The 12,497-nt window shown below is 39.1% G+C and overlaps 1 protein-coding gene across 1 annotated transcript in view; it reads left to right on the top strand.

Moving 5' to 3' along the window:
• Nucleotides 1-10,967: 10,967 nt before the first annotated feature.
• The window catches only part of LOC102868218 (olfactory receptor 10Q1-like), a 21,400-nt gene continuing 19,870 nt past the window's right edge, over nt 10,968-12,497 (top strand). Inside the window, exon 1 of the mRNA XM_006900461.1 lies at nt 10,968-11,964. Within this exon, the coding sequence (XP_006900523.1) occupies nt 10,968-11,964 (997 nt within the window). The remainder of the gene's footprint in view (nt 11,965-12,497) is intronic.

The raw sequence follows: 12,497 nt of genomic DNA, 5'->3' as shown, positions 1-12,497 counted from the left end.
CGATGTAGGGGAAGCAAAGGACATTACACAGTGTAAGTCCAGATCTAGTGAGTAGCAACTCAGTTAGTTCAAACAACATTTCAGTCAACAAGTAGAAGTCCCTGTTTAGTCCAGCAAAAAGGAAATGCAAGAAGTCCCTGGTTTTCTCAATAGTCAAGCAAGCCTTGCCTCATAACAGTCACAAGTCAGTTCTTCCTTCCATCATCTCACAGCAAAATCTTTAACTCTGACTCTGTCTCCAGGGTTCCATCAGGCTTTGCCTTATACCAGAGTGTCTCCACAGTCTGGCCAGCTCTCCCACTTGTAGCGACCACACAGCTGCTGATGACTGGAAGATGCTCATCATTGATGAATCAAGTGTCTATAACTGAGACAGAAGGAGACCACACCCCACAGGGAGATAAGGCAATGGCTAGCAAAGTCCTTTTCAAATGTCCTAACACCACCGACCACTCCGTGGCTTGTTTAGCCATCGTCTTTCATTTCCAAAGGATCATCTCCTTAACATCATCAACATTCATGAATGGACGCCAGATATTTCATACCTTCTCTTCCAATTTTAGATAGCCAATTTATAATTTTCACATTCCTACAAAATACTACTGAGTATCCTATGGACTGTCAAAAGAGGGGGGAAATTATAAGTCTTGGAGAATTCAACAGTAGTGCTCCTTGAAGGCAAAGATGATGAAGCTCTGTCTCTCATACTTTGGGCATGTTGCTAGAAGAGGCTATTATATGGAAAGGGCGCATCAAGTCTGGAAAGGTGAAGAGTCAGCATAAAAAAAGGAAGACTCCCAAAGAGATGCTTTGACACAATGACTGCAGCAATGGGTTCAAGTGTGTCAGAGACGAAGATGATGGCACAGGGTAGGATAGGGTTCAAGTCTGTTGTTCATAGGGTCACTATCAGTCATATCTGACTCCATGGTACCTAACAATCACAAAAATCAAACCAGTATGAAGAGGAAATAAGTATCTCTCTTTTTGTGTAGAATCTCCTATTACAGTTGAAACTTTGAGCATTTGCATCTATAATCAAAGGTCCAGTCCAGAGAAAATCTTCCGGGTATAGCAATCAACACTGAGGAATTGTGCCTTGCTGTTAACCTGGCTTGAAATTGCCGTTCCTTAAATATGCAATTCACTGTGTGATGCCCTTTGTCTCCTCCACTCCCCAACCTTTTTCTTTAATAACCTAACAACTGTGAGTAAAATAACATCTGTGAGTGATCGACAATGAATTTCACACCCAATAATCAGGAGAAGTAGATGCATAAACATAGGGTTGGGGTAGCATGTTTGATCTTACAGGGATCAGTTTTATACTGTGGACGTTGTTGATGAGAACAGTGCTTCTTTGCGGAGTTACTGAAAATCAGTCTCAGTCTTACCCATGTTGTTATTGCTCATTTCACATGGCCACCCTAATGCCATTGATAAGGTGGTATTAATACATTCAGAATTATCTATCTATCTATATATATCAGTTATAAAACTATAGTTATATAATTATAAAACCAACATCCGTTTTCTTCAGCTTGCAAAACTAGTTTCTTAGCCTCTGAATTCTGTTTTCTTTAGTCATGTAAAGCAGTTGATCTGTTTACCAGAAGAGGAAATGCATCTCTCCTAGATCTTCCTGAGGCTGTTTTCCAGTCATACGTAAATTGTATTTTAATCTGCCTGTTTACCAGGAAGGGGACTATGCCCTTTCTGAATTATTAGTACTTAAACATGAACTGTTCTTTTCAGATGTAGAAATTCTTTTCTTTTTTTTTTTTTTTACTAATAAAAGTGCATTGTTAAGTGAGTTAGTGTCTCACCCTGGTATAAAAGACCATGACCACTCCCAGACAGGGAGGCAGTCTTTAAGGCCAACCCGCTGTCCTCCACAGATCTGTAATAAAGTGCTTATGGATATTGCAATCCGTTTGTCTTATTGGCAAGTGACTACATATAGAACCCCCAGCATTCAGTAACACCATTTCAAGGCACTCTGTACTTTGCATCAACCCTGATATGGCATGAGTATTTCCATTTGGTTGTATTTCTAACATACACCATCCATAGTTCACTGTTGGCAGAGATAAACAGGAAGTCATAAGCCTGTGATCTCTAAACAGCTGTAGATCACCACAAGAAGTATTCATCCTTTTTTTTTCATATTTGGTCAATTCAGGATGCTTTCCCAAATATTTTATTTGGAGTTCATTTACAAAACACTGGGGAAATTCCTCCCCTTTGGGGACTCATTATTTTGAGACACATATTACAAAAGGAACTAAATTATGTGGCTAAATCTGGCAAGACCAGACCCTCCATAAAGACTCCAGGATCTGATTTCTAATGCAGTAAAGAGTTAGATCTTCACATTCAGGGTTTTACTACAGATAATTGCATAGTACCCCTGATCCTTGGTATCCTTCTTTCTCATGCTTTAACCCAAGAGTAGGTGTATGAAATGCAAGTCTTTTCCCGGATGTCACAAAGAATTCATCTCATCTTCACAGTATGAGAGTTTTGTCTACTGAACACTTGTTATTTCTAGAAGATTCTGAAAACATAGAAGCTTTTAGACATGTATTTTATCATTTAAGAACAGAATCTACAGGATATAAAACATTATAGAGAGATATTTTAATCATATATTGCAAGAACATATAATATCTCAGTAAAAAAAATAGTTTGTAAAAAACTTCATGGCTGGTGAAATGAAGTAAACTAAAAACAGGTAAGAGAATGTCTTCAGAGACATTACTTTTAAAAAACCAACCGTCTATACCTTTTCCTAAAAGAATTTTAGTATATGCAATGTGCAATACTTTAGAGTAGAAGTTGACAAAGTATAACCAACTATTGAATTCAGCCCTTCAATGTAGTCCCTGAGCTAAGTGAGTATTTTATATTTTTAAGGATATAAAGGAAGGGAGGGAGGATGGTAAGGAGCAGGAAAGAGAAAGGAAGGTCTTAGTCTGAGCTTGGTTCAAGCATAAAAAAGTTTTGTAGTGAGAAGAGTGTAGGTTTTGGGTTTTGTTTGTTTGCGTGTGTTTTTTTTTTTTTAAGTAATTTATCAGATTGTGGAAATTATCTAACAATATCACTAATATCACACTTAAGCAAGATCTTTCTGATGATTATCCAGAAAACAATTGAAACAGTACATTGACATAGAACTGCCAGATGTCCAAGTGGGTTTTAGAAGAGGCTGTGGCATTAGGGACATTATAGTCAATGTTAGATGGATCTTAGCTGAAAGCAGAGAGTATCAGAAGAATATCTATCTGTATTTTACTGACTATGCAAAAGGTATTTGACTGTGTGGCTCACAACTGTATTTTATTGACTAAGCTAAGGTATTTGTGCGGATCACAACACACTGGGGCCAACTGTGAGAAGAATAGGAATCCCAGAACACTTAAGGTGCTTATGCAAAACCTATACTTGGACCAGGAAGCAGGGCTCAGAACAGAGCAAGGAAATACTGCATGGTTCAAAATCAGAAAAGGTGTACACCAGGGGTGAATCCTATCTCGGCATCTTTTCAATCTATATATGGAACAGATCATTAAGGAGGGTGGACTTTCTGATGAAGGATGTAGCATCAGGATTGGAGGAAGACTCAGTAATATACTATATGCTGAAGACCCCAGATGAGATGGACTGACACAGTAAATGGAGTAATGGGAGTAGGTGTGTCAAGAGACAATGAGATTGGCTCAGGATAAGACAGAGTTTAGAGCTATTGTACTTTGAGTCTCTATGAGTCACAAGAGACTGAATTGCACAGAACAACAACAAAGTAACTTATCTAGAAAGTTGGGAGGATTATAATCAAGATGCTTCCTGGACAGTTTGGGTCCTGAGTTGAAGGCTAGAGAATTAACTAAGAAAAGAAGGAGAAGGTTGAGGTGTTTTCATCATTTCAAAAGATACAACATATGATAGAAAAAATATAGTTTGAAAATTCCATGGGTGGGAGAGTGATAAGAAATAATCCTCTATCATAAGAAAGGGACTATTCAAGACAGTTTGGATATGTTTTCACTAACATTCACAAACTCAGAAAAAACTAAACTAAAAAAAACCCCTGAGCTTATAACCAGAAGTTGGCAGGTGGAAGAACTTAAAGTCTGTGTGCTTTCTCACAGGGAATAATTAATTCAAGAGAATGATCAAAAACATAGATGATGAACACAGGTCTTTTTCTGAGGTTTTCAAACCATGTTTCAAAAGTGATTGTAGAGGTATATCCAGACAGAGTTTGGATATTTATTTTGTACACTCCAGTTCTTCATCTGTCATTTCTGTGTAGGTCTGTGCAACGACGTAACTAAAGAGCAAAGCTTTTTTAAAAAGAAAAAATCCAGAAAGTAAAGAGCACATAGACTAAACACAATCTTCTAACAACTACTATTCTTGCTGGGTTGAGGTCTTAACTTGCACCTAGCTATGTACTATTGTTATTGATGTTGTTTTTGTTAGGTGTCATCAAGTCAAGCACAACTCATGGTGAACCTTCAAACAAGAGATTTGAACCTTATCCTCTCCTGCACCTTCCTAGAATTTATCTATTATTTCACTTTTTAAGAATATTCCTTTTTTCCACCCAAAGCAAGTCTCAGTATGTAGTAACTTAGAAATGAATATCAAAGGTAAATATTAGCCAATTATCACTATAGTACTATGGTCATTTAAAGAAATTCTTTCTCTTATCTATCTCCCTTTCTTTGTCTCATTACCACTGAGTTGCAAGCTACTCAGAACTGACCCTCCAGTGGGTTTTCAGAGATTGTAAATCTCATGAGAGAAGACTGGCCATCATTCTCCCTCAGAGATAAGATCTGGTGGATTCTGGTGGAACGGAAATACCAGAGAGAAATGGCCTTTGCGTTAACTGCACACCACCAGTGCTTAATATCTTGAAGAAATAGTAAATGTTACTATTTAGTGCCTCTTTCAAGGACAGGACACTTTATGAAATAGCTTTCATTTCTTTTGACTATCACAGAAGCCCAATGGAGTTGGTACATTAAGATCTCTTGCTTTGAGCCCCAGCAGTCTAACGACCAAGACTCAGCTATGCTGTCTTAACGCCAAGTATCTAAATACTTGAACAATCATGCTATGTTTCTGTTCTAGCATGCAACTGTCTCTTTAATCCTGTGCATATTTTTAATTTGTGATACAGTTTTCATATTATTATATGTAATAATTGAAAACATACTTAATTTTTAAGTGCAGACCTCATCCTTGTTATTATATGCATAGAGTTTAGTCTTCCTTAGTTGTTTCTCCAAATGAACTTCAGAATCAGATTATGAAATACATGATTGTGCATACCCATTGACTTAGCACACACACACACACACACACATCCTTCTGATACTCGTAGTGAATTATCACCAGATGACTGCATTATTTTAAAGTCAGTTATTCTTAAAATATGTTCTCATAAACACTGTAGTGATTACCTTAAATCTGTCATACATTTTACGTTACATTTACTGATATTTTATATATGTGCTGGTTTTGGAAATAAAATTTTCTGGCTTATTGTCATTAGTGTGGATAAAACTTTTGACCTTTAGAAAAGCCTTTTCATACCAAGCAATTGGAATTGGCCCAGAATAAACTAAATTAGAAATCAGTTACAAGGAAATTTATTTTTAAATTTAATTTAAAATATACAAATACATGGTTTTGCTCACTAACTTACAAAGGAGAACAGGGAAGATTTTGTGTTTCTTGATGGGACAATTAGTGTAAACTGAAGTCTTACGTACATGAACCACATACACAAATCCTTGTCCCCAGTTTTCAATTTCAGTATCTCGTATTTTAAATGGAACTGTAAGGAGGACACTTACCAAAAAAATGGATGACAACCAAGCCAAGATTTTCATTCTTTTTCCCTCAAATTTATACAATTCTTTCTATTTTAGCTAACTCACTAGTAAATTACCTGTTTACAACAGAGTTTTATAAATTATTTCTAAGACATTAACATTTACTTCCTCAAAGAAAAGGCATAGTTCAATATTGTGTGTCACATCTTATGTTCTATTTTTAACTTTTTAAAATAATTTTTTAACTTTTAACCCTACCAAGTGTATATGGCTTAGTTAGAGCTGGAAACAAGCACAGTTTTCTTGAAAAGCTAAATCCACACCTGGTGGAAGAAGTGCCTCGATATATTTAAATGAAGGATTTCAGCTTAGTGTGCTGTGGACACCACGTAGCATGGTTCACAGAGGCAAAGAGAACATTGCTTGACCATTGGTAATCTTAAGGGATTTCCTTGTTAATCCTAACACCCGCTTATTTGACGAACTTGAAGTTTTCATGTGGGCTGCATATTATCTTTTGTTTTGAGTCTTCCTCTTTCTATTACTGCTATCAAGTTATTTTGTATATTAGAACATCCAGAAAAACACTGAAGAAAAGAGATGATAGGTTGCCTATATTAACAATTTACCTCTTAAATACATCCTTTTCTAAAAAAATCAATTTCAACATATTTACACTATAGATTTATGCCTGACCACTCATATTTCCCTAATTGATATGCTTCACTTTGCTTTTCAGAATTTTTAAAAATATTTTTGTTCTGTGTATTCTTTTCTAATTCTTTTCTTTTGAACGATAGCTTTTTTCTTCTCATCTTCAGTCCTGAAGATGTTCTATTTGTGTAAATGACTACTAAGTATGAAAGTATATAAAATATTATCTCCAGCCACATCAAGTAATGATATGGTTTATACTGAATCATTCTGTTTACAGCTTGAAGAGATTTTCATTCCTCAGAACGTCGAGTCAGAACTGAATCATAACTGACCTGCATTCGGAGGCTGGAATGGCACGGGAAGAGAGAGTCTCTTCCTTCCTGAGAGCTGCTGGTTGATTTGAAGCACCAGAGGCACCATCTTTGAATTAGTAAGACAACTTCCTATGCACTACTCCACCAGAGCTTAAGGAAATGAACATACTTTGTTTTATTTTTCAGATAGAATTCTGTGTGTCCTCATTTAAAGTAGTTCTTGTTTCTGCTTATCATACAGCCAACTGTTTTTCCACAGCAATCAGAATGGACTCTAAGATTTAAAGACTGATATGTGAAGAAATTAACTTGAAGATTAAAGAAATCGGTCAAGTGAGGTAAAAGGAATAAGTAGCCAATGATAGGATATGATCGAAATGGAAAGTGCTTGGTCAGTGAATCCACAATACTCCAGGTCACTGTGAACTCTAGAATTACCCACACTTTTACCTGTGAATATCTTCGATTACGCCACCATGAATCCTGAGCAGAAGTAAAGCACTAGCCTATGTGAATTTATATTCTAAGTATTGACATTTAAAGACGTTTTACTTTTCTGTAGTGAGTTGAATGAAAGTTAATTGTTTTTTTTACTCCTAGGCTTTTCCTATGCTTTCAGCACAGAATCATCCCCATAAAGAACTATTCTGATTCCTAAGCTGGGGTTCACCATCAGCACACCTCTGGAATGCACCAGCCAAGAGAAGTGGACAGGTGCAGTGAAAGTTCATTTTTTTATTGTTATTTGAATGAAAGTTTACAAAGAAATTGGCTTTTTGTTCCCTCATTCATACACATTTTTCTGCCCTTTCCCTCTCCCTTTCATCTTTAATGCATGCCTTGCCTGTTCTCCGTTGCTAATTGCAACATACATAATGTCTGATTTCCATAGTAATTGGACCATTTTACAATCCCACCAGCAATGCATGAAAGTTCTAATTTCTGCATCCTCATCAGATTCGGTGCTAGAAATGAGGCTTGAGAATAAAGAATTGAACTGTGTACATTCAATGATTGACTCATTGCAAACACATTTTTCAAGAAATACAAAAGGTGATATTAGACATGGATCTCACCTGAAAGTCTACACAGGCATCAGATTGACTCCAGCAGTGGAAAGAATCCCTGGAGAAGCTCAGTATCAGCAGTCAAAATCAGGTAAGGTGCTCACTGTGGAAAAGACTATCAATTATTCATGTGGAAATTCAAACTGAGGATGAAAGAAACTAGATTAAGTCCACAAGAACCAAAATATCTTTATTTTATCATACATGAATTTAAAAATCATCTTAAAAGTAGGTTTGAAGCATTGAACGTCAATGATTGAAGACCAGATTAGTTGTGAGATAACATCCAAGATGTCTTCCATGAAGAGTACAAATGGTCATTGCAAAGACAAAGGAGGGGGAAAAACTAAAATGGATTTTAGAAGAGTGCAAATGGTCATTGCAAAGACAGAGGAGGTGAGAAAAACTAAAATGGATGTCAGAAGAGACTCTCAAAATTACACTGGAGCATCAAGAAGTCAAAACAAAGCAGAGACAAACAGAAGATTTTGAAAGGCAACTTGAAAACTAAAAGAAAAGCATTGTAACAGGAGGTGCAGAGACCTGAAATTGGAGAATAAAAAGGCAAGAACTCGGATTCTCTAAAGCTGAGAGAACTTGAAACTTGAAAAACAAATTCTAGCCTCAATTTGTAATACTGAGATTATGTGATGGGAAAATTCTTGAGAGACTGGAAATAATCAATAGAAGATGGAGAGAAATACAGAATCTGTGTACCAAAGAGAATTGGCCAACACTGAAATATTTCAGGAAGTACCATATGATCAAGAGCCAATGGTAACAGAAGAAGTTCAAGCTGCACTGAAGACACTGGCAAATAATAAGGCCCTGTGAATCAACGGAATACCAATTGGCATGCTTCACCTAAGAAATACAGTCCTAGATGTGCTTACCAGTCTATACCAGGAAATTTGGATGACAGCTACCTGGCCAACTAACTTGAAGAGATCTATTTTTGTTCCCATTCTCAAGAAAAGAGACCCAACAGAATGTGGAAGTTATCAAGCAACATAATTAATATCACATGCAAGCAAACTAATGCTGACGATTAGAAGAGTCTGTGGTACCAAGGATATCATTATTGATGTCAGATGGATCCTTGCAGAAAGCAAAGAATACCTGAAGAAGGTCTGTTTGTGTTTTATTGATTATGCAAAGACATTTGAGATTGTGGATAATAAGAAATTACGGCTGACAATGAGAAGACTGGGAATCCCCAAACACTTACTTGTGCCCGTGCATAACCTGTACCTAAACCAAGAGGCTGTTGTACAAATAAAGCAAAAGCAAACAGAGTAAATAATATAAAACATGGTTTAAAATTTAGAAAGGTGTGTATCAGCATTGCATCCTTTCTCCATATCTATTTCATCTGTTTGCTGAACATATTATTGGAGAAGCTGGACTCTGAAGATTAATGTGGCAACTGGATTTGAAGCAGACTCAATAACCTTCGTTATGCAAATGACACAAGCTTGTTTGCTGAATGTGAGATAGACTTGAAGTGCGAAAGATCAAAGACTACAGCCTTCAATATTGATTGCATCTTAACGTTAGAAAAACAAAAAGCTTTACAACTGGACCAATAGGAAAAGAAGATAGATGGAAAAAAGATTGAAACTACCAATTGTTTCATCTTGTATTTACATTCAGCATATGTGGTACCAGCCGCGAGGAGATTAGCAGACATATTCACTTGCAAAGTCTGCAGTAAAGGACCTGCGCAAATTATTGAGGAGCAATGATAAAGTTGATAAAGCTGCATCTCACATACTTTGGGCATGTTGCTAGGAGAGGCTATGCCTCGGAGAGGGATATGCTTGAAACAGCAAAAGAGAGAAAGACCTTCATCCAGATGGATCACCGTAGTGACTACAGCAATAGGATAGACTCAGGTATGTCAGGGATTGTGAGGTTGGCACAGGACAGGACAGAGTTCAGATATACTGTTCATAGCGTCATTATGAGCTCTATTCACCTCAACAGCATCTAACAACAACTAAGCTCTGGTGGCCTGGTGGCAAGAAGCTGTGCTGCAATGGTGTTTGGAATCTACTCTGCTCAGTGGGAAAAGGGTGGGCAAGCCCCTCCTGTGAGATTGAACTCCCTCTGAAAAGCTGCTGGAAAACCTTTCTAATTTGATAGAATTTGTGCTTATTAGATTGTGTCCTTCACTGAATTACTGTAATAATACTACTTTAAATTTTGGCCTCAAGGTCCTGTTATCAGATTCCTCTGTTGGGTGGGTCCTCCAGGCTGAGAAACAAAGTTACTGAGACAACCAAGGCTTGTTTAGGCCAGTGGGCACAGCCCATGTGAATAGAGATAAGTGAGTCCCCTCCTCCCTCTGTGCAAGCTCTTCCCCCTTCAGTGTGATTTCACCAATGGTTCTATTGAGCATGGTGGTGTCTCCTCACCAGGCTCAGAATGTCCCAGGCCCACTCGCTGTGGATTGAGTGGGATCTTTCAGTGGGTCCCTGTGTCCTACCAGTCTAGATGGGGGTTCTCTAAGGTGAGTATTTGCTAACAGGGAGCAGAGATCCTGTTCACCTGTCAGTGGCTGTCACCTAAACAGGTAGGATTTCCTTTGCCTCCTTGCCTTTCTGTAGAGTCTGAGTCTGGTCCAGGAGCTGGTTTTACTAGGGTTTCACACACCTGCAGCATACAACTTTGCACTCTGTACTTTCCCCCTCACCTGGGCTGCTTGAAATATCTGCTCTCAGGCTGCACTCTATTTTCCTTCCTCTCTTTCTCTGTGACCACACAGGAAAGAAGTGTTTTCTCTAGGGCATTTACTGTACTATCCCACTAGAAAGACACTTAGAAGTCTGATAGTATTGGTTTGTTTACTATTATTATTATTGTTGTTGTTGTTGTTGTTGTAGTGTTTTTGTATTTCAGAAATACAAAAATGAAAACTTCTAAGAAAAAAAATATACCATCTCCTTTGTTAAGAGCCAAAAAGCTGGAAGAAAATTAAGCAATTCTTTTTTCACAAACAAAGCACACAATTCTTTCTTTCATTCATTTAGGCAATTGAACATTGCATCAAAATAATTCAATATTCTCTTGCAGGAGCCATGATTGCCTGGGATCCTGTCTTCAACCAGTCGGGCCCCACGGAGTTTGTATTCCGTGTGTTCTCCACGGTGCCAGAAATCCAAGCCCTCCTCTTCCTTCTGTTCCTCCTTCTCTACTTGATGAGCCTTGGGGGCAACACGGCCATCATCTGGGTGGTGTGCACGCTGAGCTCTCTCCACACCCCCATGTACTTCTTTCTGTCCAACCTGTCCTTTATAGAGATCTGCTACTCCACCAACGTGGTGCCTTTGATGCTCTCCAACATTCTGGGGGCCCAGAAGCCCATCCCCTTGGCTGGCTGCGCCACTCAAATGTTCGTTTTTGTCACTCTCGGCGGTGCTGACTGTCTTCTTTTGGCAGTCATGGCTTATGACCGCTACGTGGCCATCTGCCACCCCCTGCAGTACACGCTCATCATGACCCAGAAGCTGTGCGTCCAGATGGTGGTGGGTTCCATGGTGCTGGCCATCTCGCTTGCACTGTCACTCACCGGCCTCATCTTCACGCTGCCCTTCTGTGGGCGCCGCAGGGAGATCAACCACTTCCTGTGTGACGTCCCTCCAGTCCTGCGCCTGGCCTGTGCGGACATCCACGTGCACCAGGCCGTCCTCTACATGGCGAGCACCCTCGTGTTGACTGTCCCCTTCATCCTCATCTCTGTGTCCTACTCGTTCATTGCACTGGTCATCCTGCGCATCAGTTCTGCTGAAGGCCGCCGGAAGGCCTTCTCCACCTGCTCCTCGCACCTCATGATGGTCTTGCTGCAGTACGGCTGTGGGGCTCTGGTCTACCTGCGTCCCCAGTCCAGCTCCTCAGAGGATGAGGATCGCCCCTTTGCCCTCTTCTACACATTTGCCACCCCCATCCTCAACCCCCTCATCTATACCCTTAGGAATAAAGATATCAAGACTGCCCTCAAAAAGGCCATCACAGTAGCCAAGGAACAGCTGAAGGTCTCCAGTGACCCGAGTCACAGGGGCAGGTGTGTCAGAGACAGTGAGATTGGCTCAGGATAGAGTAGGTTCATAGGGATGCTAGAAGTCATTACTCAATGACACATAACCGCAATGTCCTCAGGTGATCTGAGTGTACAGATGAGAGAGCAGTGAAAATGAAATCCTGACATACAAGTGCCATATTTACACTTCGTTCTCTGTGTTTTTGTTAATTCTCTGTGCCTATTATTTATTTTTTTTTAACAGAGACTCTTGGTGTCATAACACATCAAGGTGGGTAGTTAGACCAGCTGTTTGAAGGAAGAATGATGAGCAATCTACTTCCATGAAGACTGTCAGCCTCGGAAACATGCTGGAGAGTCATGATGAGTTAGAATTGCCTGGATAGCAGTGGGGTTTTGGTAAAAGCTGACAAAATTCCCATTTGCTTACTTTGAGCATGTTATTATCAGAAAAAAGCCAATCCCTGGAAAAAAGACATCATGCTTGGTAAAGGAAGGAGTCCTTGAAAAGGAAGAAGTCCCTCAGGAAGATGGATTGAGAGAATGTCTGTAAGCATGGGCTCAGGCACAG

The sequence above is a fragment of the Elephantulus edwardii genome, unplaced genomic scaffold, assembly GCF_000299155.1.
Source record: "Elephantulus edwardii isolate Elephantulus edwardi_28Jun2011 unplaced genomic scaffold, EleEdw1.0 scaffold00284, whole genome shotgun sequence".
NCBI classification, from domain to species: Eukaryota; Metazoa; Chordata; class Mammalia; order Macroscelidea; family Macroscelididae; genus Elephantulus; species Elephantulus edwardii.
This window is presented reverse-complemented; position numbering and strand designations above follow the sequence as displayed.